This window comes from Falco rusticolus, chromosome 5, assembly GCF_015220075.1.
Source record: "Falco rusticolus isolate bFalRus1 chromosome 5, bFalRus1.pri, whole genome shotgun sequence".
Taxonomy (NCBI): domain Eukaryota; kingdom Metazoa; phylum Chordata; class Aves; order Falconiformes; family Falconidae; genus Falco; species Falco rusticolus.
Window position 1 is genome coordinate 90,702,740 of NC_051191.1, and position 16,617 is coordinate 90,719,356.

The window sequence follows — 16,617 nt, forward strand, 5'->3', positions numbered from 1 at the left end:
GCAGTGAGATCAGCATGATGAGAAATATGCCCGAGGACCCCACAGAACTTGAAATGAAGATCAGGCCAGACCAGATGTAGCTACGTTTATTGCTGTGCTGCGCACCAGAAAATGTTAAGAATAAACCACGGGGAATGAAGATTTCCAAACGTATTAGCAGGCACTCTGGTGATGTGAGCACACCAGTTGTAGAGGCCGCAGTGCCCGGCGGGCCATCGGGGCTGCTCCGGCTGGCGGTGGCTCCCCGCACGGCCGGTACGTGACCCGCAGCTGACATCTAGCGGAGGGAGAGCGAGCGCAGGGCTTCCCTTCCCGGGGATGCGCTCCCCTGCGCGCAGATGAAGACACTTTGCTCTTCTCTTCGGAAGTGACCTGAAGGCCGCCTGCTGCCTGGCTTGCCCTGGGCAGGACGGAGGACCAGTTTGCCCGCTGGCCCTCTATCCCAGCGTGCCCGCCTCATCTCGTCCACGAGCCCTGCATCCGTAGCTGGATGCCAGCAGCCAGCTTCACAGTGCTCTTGGTGGATAACAGGCTCTGAAGGCTGAATTTAAAAAAGTTTCATAGAATCACAGACCGGTCAGGGTTGGAAGGGACCTCTGGAGATCATCTAGTCCAGCTGCTGGAGCAGGTTCCCCTGTTTCAGTAGCCGATAGTACAGATGAGCTTGCCTCCAGAGTCTGGGCAGGGTCAGGTGAATACATCTAACCAAAGCGTTGGTGTTCCCTGCTGCTGGCCAGCTGCTGTCAGTGCCCTGGGCCTTCTGCTGCCAGGAGCATCAGATCTCCAGCCCTGGATCAGCCCAGCCTCTTGGACACCCGGTCCCGAGGCTGCAGCTCTGTTGAGCTTCCAGCTCTTTTCCCTTGGCTCACTCACTGCCCCAGCTGGGCTGCTGGGGCTGGGAGGGCAACAATACTGGCAAAACTTTGGGAACGTTTTCACAAGTTTCTGCCTCACCCTCTGCACCTGGTATTGTATGTTTATGGGGAAAATATCTCAATTTGCAGTTAGTAAAAATCAAAGTTTCAAGCTCTCATGCTTGCATGGAAAAACTGAAAACATGAACCATAAAGGATAAAAAATCAAAAGACAAATAAACCTACCCAGTGTTTAATTTTCATATCTTGCAAATTTTAGTCAATATCATAAATCTGTTGGCACCTCAGTCCCAGCTCATAATATTTAGCAGGGGAGATGGGGGGGAAGCACAGAGAAGTCTCACCAGCTCCAGGCACAAGGAAGGGACGTGATCAGTGGTCCTCTGGGGAGCCCAAGGAGGGAATCTGCCAGCACGGTGGGAGAGCAACTGGATCATGAGAGCACTCACAGCCCTTTAAAAATGGCAGAAGGCAAAGGGCACTTGACTTGCTTGTATACGCTAGGAAGCAAAAAAGGTCTTTTCCACACCTGGTGGTAATGATTCAAGGCTCCATAGCTGTGAGCTGTAAGAACTTATGTCGCAAATCGTCATTTTGATGGGATTTGTAGCTTATTCAGCAGCAATTTACCAACAGTTAGAGATTGCATCAAACCCCCCAAAATACTTTTGCTTCCCTAAACGGACATGCACCCTTCAGCCACAGCCGGAGAGCACAGCGCCAGCACCGTGCCCCAAGCAGCCGTGCTGCTGACAAGGGGATGCACATTTTTGGAAGCAGCTTTTAATCACCTGATAGCAAAACAGAGTTAGTGTTGTATAAACAGTACAAAGTTTGCTGCAGGATTGAGCTTTAATCTCTGGTGGTTGCTTATTGACCCCTGAAAACCCAGCAGCTGCTCAGTGACAAGCAGAAAAGCACTCCTCTACGTGCTGTTGGCTCAAGGGAAAGGTCTCGCCCCCAAACAGGTAAGTCTGAGCTGAGATCTGAACTGGGAGGTGGTGAGGACTGGGCTGGGTTATTTAAAATTCCCATTTATTCTGCCATGAGAGGACTTGGGTTTATCTTTTTGTGCTTGCTGGCTTTGGCCTTTCTAATGGCTGGAAAAGCAGAAGTCGTGATACGTGGGTTACGGTGTATCGTGATGTGTGATAGATCAAGACTTGTGCTACCAGCACTTGGTGCCTGAGGCATATGGAGAGGACTCGGGGTACTGGTATCACCTGGTGCCTGTCAGAGGAGCCAGACCTGATGAAATCAGTCACATTTCTTCGTCACCTCCCAATGAGTCCCTCATCTTGGGCCCTTTCCTAGCAGAGAACGATGAGTCTTAATTTTCAAGTCTATGCAGAGGCACCTCTGTCAGTGAGACACGTCCCTGTCAGCAGTGAGACAGGTTGGCTCCGTGTATGTAACCTGGGTGTTTGTCTGTGCCAGGGGCACACGTCAGGCCCACGGGGCTGGTTTTGGTGAAGCTTGCAACCCTTGCTAATCTGCGGTCCTGAACACTAGGATATTTACTTCTTCCCATGCATTTTTAGAAAAATTAGACCAAACCACAGCTATTTTAAAACTTCATGCTTTCATATGCTTTGCAAAATGCCTGTTTTAATCAGCGCTGCAGAAGTAATTGCAGCAAATGATTTAGCAAATTGATTTTGTCTGTGTTTTGTACGTGTTTCCTCGCACAGGGGCACGGTTTGCTAAAACATCAATTTGCAGAGCTTTTGGTGCTGGCTAGTTCAAAAGCAGGAAAGGGCAGGCATTTGGTAGGCAGTATTTATGTCAGCCTGATTAGACATTTTGGTCTCACAGCGTCACTTCTCTTCCCTGAAAAACCGAGGGTCGTTCTTAGAATCACGTTTCATGTTGTGGAATTTTCTTTTTGCCAGTGTTTTCTCATCGTTTGTCCAAATTCTCTGTGCTCCTTTTTTAGTATGTATCGGTGCTCCAGCAAGTCCTGCAAACCCCAGAAGATAGCTGTTAGAAAAGAGGAATGAGGATCTGTAGAAAATACTGTGTTTTTCCCCAGCACTGGCCTTGACAGTGACTTGCACTCAGAGTCTGGACATATTTTTATGATGCGTTCATGCTGGAGCAGGTTAGATGTAGATTCTGTATTAACTTGCTTCCAGATTCCACGAGCTCGATCCTAGTCACTGTGCCCCGTAACTAATTGCTCAGCAAACCATGTTCTGGGACAATCTTTGAGGAAAACAAATAAGCCAGCGAGTTTTAAGGTGGAATTTACAACAGAATTGCACAATTGGTGTGTCTTAAAATAGCAGGGGACCTAAAATGTCCTCTTTGGGCTTCTGTTTAAGGCAGGAGGAAGCGAGGCGCAGAGGTGCAAGCTTCTTCCTACTCTTACGGCTGCATCTGCACATTTTTCTCGTATGAGGGCAGAGGCTGAATAGCAAGATAAACTGAGAAAACCTCTCGGCAACTCCTCTAGAAGACAGATGGGTCCCAGGTTTGCATTAAATGACATTAGAGGCCCTGGAAGACAGAATGACAGTTCAGGGATCTAATTTCTGCTCCATGTTATTTTTTTCCCCAGGGTTCCCAGAGCCTCTCTTGGCAATGGCTATGGTGTGTCTGTCAGACTTTGAAGCTTACGCTAAAAAGTATTTACCCAAGATAGCTTGGGATTTTTTTGCAGCTGGAGCAGATGATTGTAGCACCCGAGATGAAAATATCCTGGCATATAAAAGGTAATGTGAGGAGGAAAGGAGGGGTGTTATACTGGAAGCTTTTAAATTATGGTTTTTGCAAGTGTTTGGACTTCACAAGCAAAGGTAGCTAACACTGCCTTTTCAAGCCAAGATACCTAACACTTGCCCTTTCAAGGTGGTCCCCAAGCAAAATGCACTTGAATTTTACATACCTGAATGACATATGCTTTATTCTCTGATATATATCCTGAATATGACAGATTGTACGAGGTGTAAGGGATGCTCAGGGTACAAGGGTATGGTATGGTGTGGTACAACAGAAAAGGGGATGAGTAACTAGAATAGAATGAGATGCAGTGAGGAGCATTTGGTGGACAGCAGGATGCCTGTGTGTAAGTAGGGTGGGATCCGAGGAACTCGCTGCCGAGAGTGGGGGCAGACAGTGTGCGCTGAGGGCAGATGTATGAAGGGTGGGGTGGAAGGCAGTGACCTGGGACTGGGCTGCAAGCAGAAGGAATCTGTGGGATGGACACAGGGACAACAAAAGCAGAGGTGGGAAATGCAGAAATTATATACTATGGCCAGTAAGCAGGAGTACGGGGTTAATGAAAAGTGGAAGTGGCTGAACTGACCTCTAAAAGCAAACAGAAAGCCCAGAAATCGTTTCCTATATGCTGTTTTCTTTACTGGCTCAGATCCCTGCATTGCAATAGGTAAATGAAGTCCTGGTTTCCATGAAACCTTAGAAAAGCCACCGAACAGTTACTGTCCCGAAGGGTATTTACTTGCCTTACAGAATCCATTTCCGGCCCCGTATGCTGCGGGACGTATCCCTGATGGACATCAGGACCACGCTCCTGGGGACTGAAATCAGCTTTCCTGTAGGAATCGCCCCTACCGGCTTCCACCAGCTAGCATGGCCTGACGGAGAGAAAAGCACAGCCAGAGGTAGTCTGCTGCTTTGCTGCCACGTAGCCAGAAGGGGTTCGCGGAAAAGCCTCAGGAAGCTCTTAGGATGACCTGAAGTGTGACTGAGCAAAATCTTCAGGCTTGAAGGGGAAAACTCCTTTCCCACTTTCTGACACTCCTGCCTGTGGATGACCCATTGGGCCTGGTCATTTCTCCAGCTATCACTATTAAGTGATGTATTTTATATATATATATATAAAATAACACTATTAAGACCCTGTGAAGGCTGCTGCAAACTAAGACAGAGGCAGTGGACACGTGTCTGGCACCACGAATACACAAAGTTCTCAGTCCTGGGGGCTGTAGATAGGACATACAGGTGGTGGATGGGACTCAGCCTGTAAATTCCTTGCTACTGGTTCAGAACAGTGTCTCCCTCAGAGAAAAGGATAACATATCCTCCCAAATCCTGTGCTGGGTTTGGAGAACTGACTGACTCAATTCAAAAGTTGGAGTCTTTTTTCCTGTCTGTGCTTCTGTGTACACTGAGCACGTTCAACAGTGCATTCCTGCGAGGACAGTCATAAAGATAATATCCATTTAAAATAAATATCCTTTAAAAAAATTGCTGTAAAATGAAAGCACCACTTGGCAAATTCCCTCTCCCTTTCCTGCTTTCTCACCACGATCCAACAACAGTACACGGTAAACACAGCCGTTTTTAATCCCAGGGGCGCACGTGCCAATTGGTACAGTGCTGTGTTTGGTTCAATACATGCAATGCAGGAGTTCAGGTGGTCTCTGCAAACAGGACATAATTTTGTACCCAATGTCTGGCAGGACAGTTCAAATGACTCTGCATCTGATTATTTTCCAATTCCTCTGGCAGCGGCCAAAGCAATGAACACCTGCTACATCGCCAGCACGTACTCCACCTGCACGCTGGAGGAGATCTCTGCCGCTGCTCCCAGTGGCCTCCACTGGTTCCAGCTCTACATCCACCGTGACAGGGCAGTTGCCCAGCGGCTGGTCCAACGGGCGGAGGCCTCGGGCTTCCAGGGCCTCGTCCTCACCGCAGATCTGCCCTACACGGGCAAAAGACGTGATGATGTCCGCAATGGTTTCCGCCTTCCTCCACACATGAAATTAAAGAACTTGGAAGGAGCTTTTGAGGTTTGTAAAATGAGCCTGTCCTTTCATTCCCTGCCCTGGCGTGCACCACATGAGACAAAACCCACTGGGTAACTGCTGCCTTGGCATCTGCTGTACCCGGGGCGTATCTTCTCCCCCTCTGGTTTTGCAGCATCCTGGCTTGACCTCCTGCCAGCCTGGGTTCTGGCTTCAAAATCCCGGTCCAGCTGCCTCAAAGACACTGGTTCCATTCCCATTGTAATTGTTCTCTTCCAGGGACACGTGCTTTCCAGAGCTGATGAACGTATCCATTAGCCAGTTTAATTAATCATTTCTAGGACAAGGAAAGACTTCAAGGGGCCTGCATATTGTTGCAGCTCAGATGAGGTTTTTTCCTGTCCTACGCTGCAGGGAGATGACCACTCTGAGTACGGCCTGCCACCCAACAGCCTGGACCCTTCGGTCACCTGGGACGATATCTACTGGCTGCGGAGCCTGACCCGCCTGCCCATCATCATCAAAGGCATCTTGACGAAAGAAGACGCCGAGCTGGCAGTGAGGCATGGCGTTAAGGCAATTGTTGTGTCCAACCATGGTGGAAGGCAGCTGGATGGAGTACCTGCCACTGTAAGTGAGAAAACAGACGCCCCACGAGCATTTATTGTGCCTGTGCCGAGCTGGGTGTTGCGGTGCTTGTTGTTGTGTACGTGCTTCTGGTGGACTCGTCGCGTGGCTGTGGCGGTGTGCACATGCACTTCAGCTTTGAACTGGTGAGCTGCGTGCCTGGGCATGGGCTACCCACCGGAGTATTTTCTTAGCTTCTGGGGAGGGTTCTGTATAAGCAGCATTGAACCCACATTACTGCAGAGGAACTACCGGCCTAAGACAGTGAAAGTTTTCTGCCTACGCCTTCATTAGCTGATGCAGTGCACACGTAGGCTTTGCGCACTGCAGCAAAAATAAATTGAAACTCTGGAACCAAAAATGTACAAACGAGAGCAGAATGTGTTCTCCTTGTTCACATCTGCCAGAACATGCACAAACAATGCAGCTCGATTTAGTGAGAGGTCCGCTTGCGTCTTTGCGGCTCAAGTCTAAATGGGAATTTATTGACTTTCATGAGCCAGAAAAAGGATAACTTATCTGGAGAAAAAATCCCCTGTTTTTAATCTGTACAAAGAAATTCTGGATTGTTTGGACATATGTGAGTTTCACTGGTTTAATTTGGCTCCTGTCAGTTTTTCCACTTGTTCTGATTTTACAGTGCTGTATTGCACAGTGTCTTAGGGGCTTTCTTTTCTCTGTTTTCCTCAAAACTAAAAATAGGTACCAGGGACTTCTATGCCAAGGCTGACAATAATGAATAAAAAAAAAATATTAATCTAAATGCTAATGCTAAGGATGTAATAATGGAAATGGCATCCATATTAAAATGCTCTTCTACCTTAAAAGTTTCTTTACGTACACAGACAAAGCAGCAGGTACTTCGTTCAGCTCTGCTTCTTCTTCCTAGCCTGAAACTTTTCAGTCTGAAATTCTGAAAAAGATTATGACCGGTTGGAAAAAAATCTACTTAGTAATCTTACTTACAGCTGCTTTACTTCCAAAAGATAAAAAGAAGGCAAAAGAGTGTAAGAGACTGCAGAAAAGAGACCTTTGGGTCTGCTGTGAAGGGTCTAGTGCCGTGTCCTGCCCCGGGGACTGGAGCCAGTGTCTCGCGGTGCTGCCCTGCACCACCAGCCTGGCTCCGCACTGCGCCCGCAGGAAGGACTCAGGGAACTGGGAGAATGAGCCCAGAGTAAATGGTACCTTGACTGTAGTACATAGCAAATGAAATCCTTCACAGATGCTTCAGGGGGGTCATGGAGGCTTTTGACAGGTGGCCACCAGGATTAGGCTGGTACGTAAGTTCAGGCAATTTGGACAGTAGCAGGGGGAAGTTTGACATCAGCCTTTTTTACAAACATTTCTCTCATTCACCACTGTCTTGAAAGTAAGATACAAACAACAGGTATTTCCACTGAAATTTATTTTCCAAATCTTTCGGAAACCGAGTGAAAATGTTACTTTTCTGTTTATCAGAAGTGCTAGCAAAGAATATCACTATAAGCAAAGCACTGAAAAATGGAATTAACTCTGGCAAACAGGCAGGGAGCCGCGCTCTGGTCTGCAGCTTTTGGTGCTGAGCTAGACGTGATGCGCTGTCACTTTTCACTTTGAGATGCTGTTAAAGCGTTGCATCCCTGTCTGTCTCTTTGGAGTGTCTCTTGGAATCGAAAGCTGACCTAAAGCTGAGATCGGCTTCTCCTTTGCAGATTGATGCTCTGGTTGAGGTTGTGGAGGCAGTACAAGGCAGAGCTGAAGTTTATGTAGACGGTGGGATACGGAAAGGAAGTGACGTGTTAAAAGCGCTGGCACTGGGGGCAAAATGCGTCTTTATTGGCAGACCGGCTCTGTGGGGTCTGGCTTACAAGGTGAGTAACAAGCTTTGAGTTTGCATGTGGACTTCTCATACTCTCCAACACTCTGTTGTTGTTACTTAAAAGTCAATAGAGGCAGTTTTTACCAGTGAAGATTCTTAGCCATTTTTTTTTTTGTTCGTTGGTTTTGCTGAATTTTAAGTTGGAAACGCCCCAAACGGAATCAAAACTAGGTATTTTCTATGATTTAAAAATACCACTGAATTTTATGATTTCAAATATTATTTTGAAGCTGATAACATGGTTTTGTGGGACCTGATTTCTTGGTGTTGCTGTTTGGTGCTAAAATACTGTAGGACTTGGGACCATCAGAGCTTTTGAAAATTGGCAGCGGGCTCATTTGCTGCAGAGTCTGATAATTTTATTTGCTGTTAGCTTACTGGGAAATAATATGTGGGTTTGATACAGCAGTTTCCTAGTGGTGTTATGAATTCTTCAGAAATACATGTAGGACTCCATCCCACCGATGTCTGAAATGTTTTGGACAAGACTGAGCTGAACCATGTCCCGCGGGTGCCGGAGTGTGCCACTGCTCTCTGTCCCACCTTCGCTGCTTCCCAACTGCCAGCCTATTCCTATGGTCCAGAGTCATGAATCAGGCCTCTGATGCAGAAGTTTACGTATTTAAAATCAAAATGTAATTATACCAGTTGTTTGCTTTGCTAAATTTTTGCTTTTTAGGCTCTGGACTGGCACTTTCAAACTTTTCTCTGGAAGAAAAAGTACTTTATGGGTTTTTTTGGTGTATTTTGGACAAATTGCAGTGAGAAATTTCTAAGGCTTTTTGAAATTACATCCCAGCTCTTTTTAGAGTATGGTCTTCTGGGGGCAGAGATGTCAAATGGACTTCTACATTCCCATTCTGAGCACTCCATACATTAGTGAGTGCTTCCACATACCTATATACCACCTCTCCAACACATAAATAAAATGAAACCGCAGCAGATGTAAACATTTTCAGTAGCAAGTAAATGTCTGTCAAAGCACTATCATTCTGTGTTGATAATATAAATAATCTAACAGAGACGTTTTGAGTACTGTATCAGTTTTGGGATATTTCTAATTTGCATAATTAGAATTAAACAAACCACTGTGGCAATACTGCTTGGTATGTATGTGGGTGCAGGGGCAGATGGCTACACCAGTATTTTCAAGTGTGCGAAGGGATTCTTAGGACTTCTGGCAGGGTTACTAAGGGAAAAAAGCTGTCCTGGAACGGAACCATGAGCAGTTGGACAGGTCAGTGTTCATAATGACCATGTCGATGTGACTGGAGGTTTGACTGGCTGCGCTGGCCACCCCACCAGGTGTTTCCCTTGGATTCTGCCCCCACCCCCCTTTATGCGGAAAGATACAGGTCCAGCACGAGACTGAAACTGGATAGGGAAATATTTAGGGTCTAGAAACATTTCCTGCCTTTTAAATGGGACTCTCGCCCAGTGCTGTGATTGCTGGGGGTTCTGGCAGCTAGTCTTTCAGTGAGAAATCACCTGAACCTTCTGAGAACCTGGAAGAGCTGGCGGCACTGTTTCTGCCGCCAGTAAGCAGGACAAAGCGCCTAATGTGAGAGGGGGCTCACTGTGAGTGCCTGCATTTTTTCCTTGATGTAAATAGAAAGGAGATGGGATTTTCTGAGTTCATCTGTGCTTTGCTGTTATATTCCACAGAATATTCCTAAAGATGTATCTCAGTGGCATTACCCTAGAGCAGAGGAATAGAATAGAACAGAAAAGTACAGAATAGGGTAGGATAGAATAGAATAGGGTAGAAGAGAACAAAACAGAACAATAGAAGAATAGAACAGAACAGACTAGACTAGGGCAGGAAGAAGCACTGACACTGTCTGCACCCAAAGCTTTCTTTATTGTGAGAAATAAAAATAAAATTTAAGAGAAAAAAGAAAAAAAATCTTTCAATATTTTACAGTAAGATCAAAATCATATGTACATTTGATTGGTTTTTGAGCTTCTTGGTGTAACTTGCTTGGAGGAAAACAGAGTGTACTATTTTTAAAGATTCGGCCTGGTATCTTAGTAAACTGAAGTTTTTAAAGCTGTACCATATATAAAACTCTTACTACTTCATAAAATACTGTCAGCATTACAAGGCTTGACATTTTAAAACAAGCCCATTGGTTAACTGAAAGCTAAGAAAAAAGCCAGCTAGAAAATGTCAGAAGTGAAAAACAGCTTTGTTTTCTTTCCCTGTTCAGATGTATCACAAAAGGAAAAGCATCTGAACTAATCTGTGATGAGCTGAGCACATCCATCACATCATTTTAATCATTCATCTGTATGAGAGACTGGAATTGGCACGGACGTAAGGGACTGTCCCAGCTCTCACAGTGCAAGCATCCTGCAGCGTTGCTCTGTGCCAGTGCTCCTTTTTCCCTGACTGCTTTCTTTGTTGGAGCAGGGTGAAGAAGGTCTTCAAGATGTTTTGAGAATTTTGCAGGATGAGTTTCGTTTATCGATGGCCTTAGCTGGTAAGCGTTTTGCAGGTTGGTTGTAATTGGTGATACCGAGCTTTCTGCATGCAAGCCAGCTAAAATCAGAAGTCTGATGGATGGGTCACAAAAAGGCAATCCACGCAAGCTGTGCTGGTCCTCATTGCTGTATTTCAGGTGATTCTTTACATCCTGTGAAACCACTTGGCACTTCAGGCCCTATAGCAATGAAGCTTGCAAGGAGGGAGTAGGTTAAAGCAGCTTTTTGATGCAATTCAAGAGACACAAAACTGCTGAGCAGAACTTGGAATTTCTGTTCCACTGGGAATTGCAACATATGTTCTTCAGTATTTAATTTAACGTTTACCAGGGTGAAACGCAATCAATTTTTTTGTTGCGTGAAATGTTTGGGAAAAATGGATGCAGAATTTTTTTCTGGCTATTAGAGAATACAGTCTGTTGGTGCAGGTTCAGTTCTCTGCATCCGTGTCTCCTCCAAGCTTTTCCTGTTGCTCCTCACCCTGCACCTCTCCCCTGAGCTCCCTCCTGTAGCTGTTGTGTTTGCCCCTCGCTGACCAGCAGTTTGCACAGCGCCGTGCAGTCCGGTTTCACACGCGAACAAGTACAACATGTGGATCCAGTGCCCAAGTATTCAGACATCAGCAAAGGGTCTTATACCACTTCAAATCATGGTTTAAAGATTTTCATGCTCCATGAAACCATGAACTCAAGTAGTTCACGACTAGCAATGCTGACTAGGAGAGTGAAACTGAAATCCCGTTGGGCATTTCTTAATAGGTTTTTTGGGTTACTTTTTCAACTAGTAAAGATTCCTACAAGTTTTGTTTTTGGTTTTTTTTTTTCTAGGAGGCTGTCACACTTCTTTACATGCAAAAGGGCACTGAACTTGGCAAAAGTTGTAGGTTGGGACCTTTCTGGCAGAGCTGTGAAATTCCACCCAGATTTGCCTGAATGATAACAGCAATACAAATCTCTACCTCTACTCAACACACAGCAATCCCTGTGTCTTTTTCTGTCTGCCTTTCGCTTCTGGCTGGACCAGATGGTGCCCTGCTCAGCTTCTTATCAGGATCCTTTGTATTTTCATGTTTCTAACTCTTGTTGTGCGTGCAGCCTGGTGCCTAACCTCAAGGCTGAAGGTGCCATTGAGGAGCAGGGCTGTTGAAGCACCAACCCATCCCCGCATGGCTCATACCAGACTAGACCGTGATTCAGAGAGGGCTTCCAAGTTTTATCCACAGACCTTTCCCTTTCACCAACACATTTCATTTCTCTATTTTTTCCAGGCTGTGCCAGCATCTCAGAGATTGGCCGACACCTAGTTCAGTTTGCAAAGCTGTGAGCAGCCCCCTGCGATGCCCACTGAACAAAGGCAGCTCGCTCGGAGGTCCCAGCCAGACCCAAGAGAGAAAAAGGAGGGGCAGATGTTGAATGTGCAATATGTGTCTGATAAGGCCTTCAGGGAACTTCTGAGGAGATTAGGAAGGGCTCCGTTTTAGCAAAGGATGTTCTCTGCTTTTATTGAGACCAATGAGTTCTTTAAGACTTTGGGTAATTGTTACTTGCTTAAATACATTTGCTTTAAACTGGTGTTCTGTGGCATTACTTGTGCTGGGCCTTACTCCGAAGCTCTGTTACACTGGAGAGTCAGACACGGAAAACTACATCCCTTGCTTCTCCCACTTGGTTGCTCTGCCAAGTCTGAGTGCAACTCAATCTACGCATCTTTCCTGCTGCAGGGCAGCAAGTGTGGTGCTGGTACCCTGCACGGCTTGGGCTTCCCTGGATGTAGTCGTAGCAGATACAGAAACAAGATGCAGCAGCTCACAAGCACCCAGCTACCCTTCGGAGGTGGGGGCAGTTCTTGCCCACTGCTTCTAAATGCAGAGCGATGAAATCACTAGCAACCAAAGCAACACCCTGCGTTCCTTGCTGAGAGTGCCTGCCTCTTCACTACATGGTTAATGTGCAAGGCAAACTCATCCGAGCAGCGGTCAGGACTATGTGTTCTCTGAGCACATCACAGGTTTGTGGCACTGTGTAAATAACTCACTGGGTGCCCCGGTCTCTGCCAGAGCTGAGCACCGTCAGCGCAGGCTGGTGGAGTGGGCAGGAGCTGCCAGCACCACGTGGCCTTTGCTCTTGGAAGATGGTGCAGAGGCAGTGGTGTGCCTGCTGTCAGCGTAGAGCAGCAGAAACTTGTGCTCTCTACAGTGACAGAAACATGTGCTTATCCCTTCCCTGTCCAAGTGTCTTCCAAAGACATGGGTCTTGCATCCCCATGAGGAAGAACACCTGTGGCTATGCTACCCACCTGCTGTCACCTGCTGGTGATGGCTCCTTCACAAGAACTAGGAGCTCACATGCTCTTTTTCCTTCCCTCCTTCCCCTCCTTCCATTCCTTCCCTCTAGTTCTCTTTCACCTGGATGATTCCATCTCTGTAGCACTCCTTAGAGCACACTCTTCAGCTACACCACCTAGTCTTCCTCCTCCTTCGTTCCATGTGCTTGCATCATCTCACTGTCCCTCCGCAGCGCCCCTTCCTTACTATTTCTCTTCAGGACAATTTCAGTCCTCACTGAGGCTACTCACAGGCCCTTGGTGGGAATGCCGGCGCTGCTGTCTGGCTGCCCGGGCGCCGCGCAGGAGCCTGGCTGAGCTGGGGCAGCTGCTGGGGAGCATGGACACGGCACAGGGTCCTGCAGCCAGCGTGTGAGGCTCTTGTTGTGTTATTTGGAGCTGACATCCCTTGGGGTCTGTCTGTGTCAGGCTGCAGCACGAGTATTTACTCTGAACTATTGTCACTAGGAGGAGTTTAATAACACTTGGTTTTTTAATCTTTATATAATGCTGCCCAAGTAAAGGTGTAAACAGAATTTTTCTTTTTAAAATGGCTAAAACTGTGGCTAAAATGGCTAAAGCCCTGTGTACACATTTGGTCTTTGTTATAAACGTGGTGTGTAAATCCGTGGGGAACTGGGCCAGAGTAACTAGAAATAAGCTGAATCACCATAAAGAGTTTAACTGATTTAACTACTCGTGCTTAATCAGGTCTTTTAAATGAGGCTAGGCAAACTGGAACTGTACATACATGAAAACTGCAAATGTGCCTCATCTTTAAAAGTGCAACATGATCTTAAAGTTATCTGGTAAGGCACCTGACCTTGTTTTCCTGTAAATAATTTTTAAGGCCAGACCCACTGGTGCAGCTGCTGCTGTTGTGGTGCTCTATGGCTGCGCAAAATGACTGAGAGATGTGGGCAGCAAGGGGATGCCACATGTTGCTTTGTGCCAAAGAAGTACCAGCCTGCTGGGCACCTCCTCTGCTCAGGGCACCTCCCATCTTCCCATGCACATGAAGCCCCCTTTCTTGGCAGAAGGCAACCTGGGCGGTGGTCTCCTGCAAACTGCCCTGGGTTCCAGGCGTGGGCATCCCCAGTTGGGACCGACCTCAGCTCCCCGTGGAGCTCTTGGTAAAAGCACCAAAAATAAGGGGTGGGGAAGAGTGCTGCTCTGTTGGCTAGTGGTCGAGGTTGTCCTGTGTGTGATGGTGAAGGTGGGGATGCAAGGTCATCACTTTATCCAGTAGTTACTTGGAGGAAGATGCCACAGGAGCCACTGGTGCACAGGTCCACATGGTTACCTAACCCTGGAGTGCTGTGTGGCCAAGTTTCAACAAGAAAGTGCCAGCTCTCCTCCCGTGAAACTGCCTGTGAGCTTCTCCGGTCGAGGGTCTCTCCTGGCAGAGAAGAGGAGCTGCTTTTTCTGCAGAGAAGGTGGCACGTCTGCTCCCCCAGTTCCCTCTGAGAACTTTGCCCACTGGTTCCTGGTGCACAAGGGAAAGCAGGGGCAGCAGCAGCACCTCCTTTTGCATGTATCTTAGAAGAACCAGATGAGGCTCATTAGGTCCTAAACTTGCTAGAAGAGTGTCTTCCAGCTTATGCAGACGTCAGTGGCTGAGGAGGCCTGCTGGCAGACCTGAGACATCTGGCTGAGCTCTGGGGAGGAGCAGGATTTCCAGCAGGCTTCATCTTGGTGACTTGCGTCTAAGCACCTGGGGGTTTTTTTAGATCTCTTTCTGGATGATCTAGAAGACCTAAACATGGGCATGTGAAGTGTGAGAGTAAGCAGGTGCCTGACTTTAGTTGCTGTCTTCTGGAGCTGATGCTGTGAAATGGGAAAGCGGTGAGAGGCTGGGACAACTGCATTTGAGCTCTGTTTCCATGAAAACGAGCTCCTCTGTCTCCGTGGCAGATGGCCATCAAGGCCTTCGCTCCTTATTCTACACTTCCATTCACTGAAAGAAATCCCTTTCGTCTGGAGAAATCCAGGTACTGAAAAAATCACCCGTTTCTCACCTGCATTTCCCTTAGCTACCTTTCACTCGCAGTCAGACTCCGTCAATGCTCCGTGGCATGGCTGGTCTGCTCGCGCTGCTCCTTGCAGCAGTCTGCGCTGCTTGGGCAGAGGCTCTGCTCAGCGCCCCTCTGCTGAGGCAGAAACCCCTCTCATTTTAGGCTGCAGAATCTCGGCTTTCATTTAAAACCAACAGAACAAGATGCTGGAAAGGATATGGCTGTTACAATTGTGAAGGAAATCTTTTCCAAGGAGGAAAGCCACCTTAAGAAACTCAGAGAGATCTGCTGGAGCTGAAACAACTGTGATGGCAACTGTCTGCACTGCTGAGCTGGGCTGTGGTGGCTTCAGTTACACCATTGCTGAGAACCATAGGACTGAAATCTGTTTTGAAGGAAAAGCAATGCCACATCCTGAAAATCAGCCCAGTGGTTTATTTCGTGATCACCTTTTCTGTTTTTACTGAAGCTGGGGGTGGAGGGTGGGAGGGCAGGTGGAGCTGAAGGACTTGTGAACCCTACTAAAGGTAGCCAGACAAATAGCAGCCTTTGATTGAGCTGTTCCATAGGTTTGTTGTATTGAAATAGCATAAACGTTTTAAACCAAAAATGTTTGCAGAGGCCACTAATTTGCAACGCTTGTGATCTGGATGTCTAGTGGAGTACATCTGGAGCCAGATTTTGAGAGGCATGGAGCATTTGTGAGTGAAATGAAGATCAACAGGGGTCCAGGACTGCAAGCATCTGGAATGAGCAGCGTCACAGAGCTGAAGTATCTTGTTCTCCAGTCCTGTCTCTAGCTTTTGGCTCTTTGCAGCCAGACAATTTTTCTATCTGATTTTTCAAACTATACAATGACAGAGAACGTCCTCCTAGCTCCTTCCTCTCTTTCAGATCAACAGGTATTCCAAAACAGAGGCAATGTCCGTGCACTTGGATAGTCCTGCATGCCCCCAGGAGTAAGAGGAAGGGAAGAGTTGCGGGTCAGGTTTGTGCAAGGATCATGCCACAGGGATCAGTACCAAAGGGGAACCGCTACAGAATTGGGCATGTGCATCCTGGGGAGAGGGTAGCGAGTGGTAAGGCCGCTCCTTAGCTGCGGTTTCACCGGCAAGGCCCTGCCTGTGGCACAGTACCACTTGTGGGGCACAGGGCCAGCTCCTAGCGGGACAGACCCCCCTGCCTTGCAGCTGCCCTGGTGCCCACTTCCCTGGCGCGCACGGGAGGACCATGCTACCAAGAAGCAACCTTCTGCATAAGCCCGACTTTGAATTAGCGTTAAGGAGGCAGAAGAGAGGAGCCAGCACTGTTAGCTCACTCTGTTTAGACCTGAGTCTCTTGCAGAGATAACAGTGTCTGCAGTGATTTTTCAGAGACCTTCACATGGAGCCCTTTCCCTCTGTTCCAGTAACAATAAACCTTGCCAGCAGACTGACAACTCAGCAGATAAGACTCAGGAATTACACCACGTCACACATTTTGATGGACTTCAAGGATGGGCAACAAGAGACTGATTTAGGAAAAAGGTTTCTGGAGTCTGCTCTGTTGCCCAGACTTGATGAGAACTGAAGCAGGGAAAAGCAAAGGCATTCTCATTATTTTAACTGGACCTTTTGCTGTCTAAACATAGATTGTGACCAAAATCATCACCAAAAACCCACAAAAATATCTATGTGCTTCTCATGTGAAAAAATTAAGGTGTTCCTTGGCATCATAATGCCTGT

At 47.2% G+C, this 16,617-nt stretch overlaps 1 protein-coding gene across 3 annotated transcripts; it reads left to right on the forward strand.

Annotated features, from left to right (window-relative positions):
• Positions 1-1,736: 1,736 nt before the first annotated feature.
• On the forward strand, positions 1,737-12,128 carry HAO2 (hydroxyacid oxidase 2). Of its 3 annotated transcripts, XM_037389890.1 has the most exons (8): positions 1,737-1,843; positions 3,436-3,589; positions 4,347-4,498; positions 5,349-5,632; positions 6,002-6,217; positions 7,906-8,064; positions 10,486-10,555; positions 11,824-12,128. In XM_037389890.1, exons 2-8 carry the CDS (start codon positions 3,459-3,461, stop codon positions 11,877-11,879), a joined length of 1,068 nt encoding a protein of 355 aa, XP_037245787.1. In that variant the 5' UTR covers positions 1,737-1,843; positions 3,436-3,458; the 3' UTR covers positions 11,880-12,128. The 3 variants fall into 3 exon arrangements, with proteins under 3 accessions (XP_037245787.1, XP_037245788.1, XP_037245790.1); XM_037389891.1 differs by lacking the exon at positions 10,486-10,555; XM_037389893.1 differs by lacking the exons at positions 10,486-10,555; positions 11,824-12,128 and adding an exon at positions 10,283-10,459.
• The last annotated feature ends 4,489 nt before the right edge of the window (positions 12,129-16,617 follow it).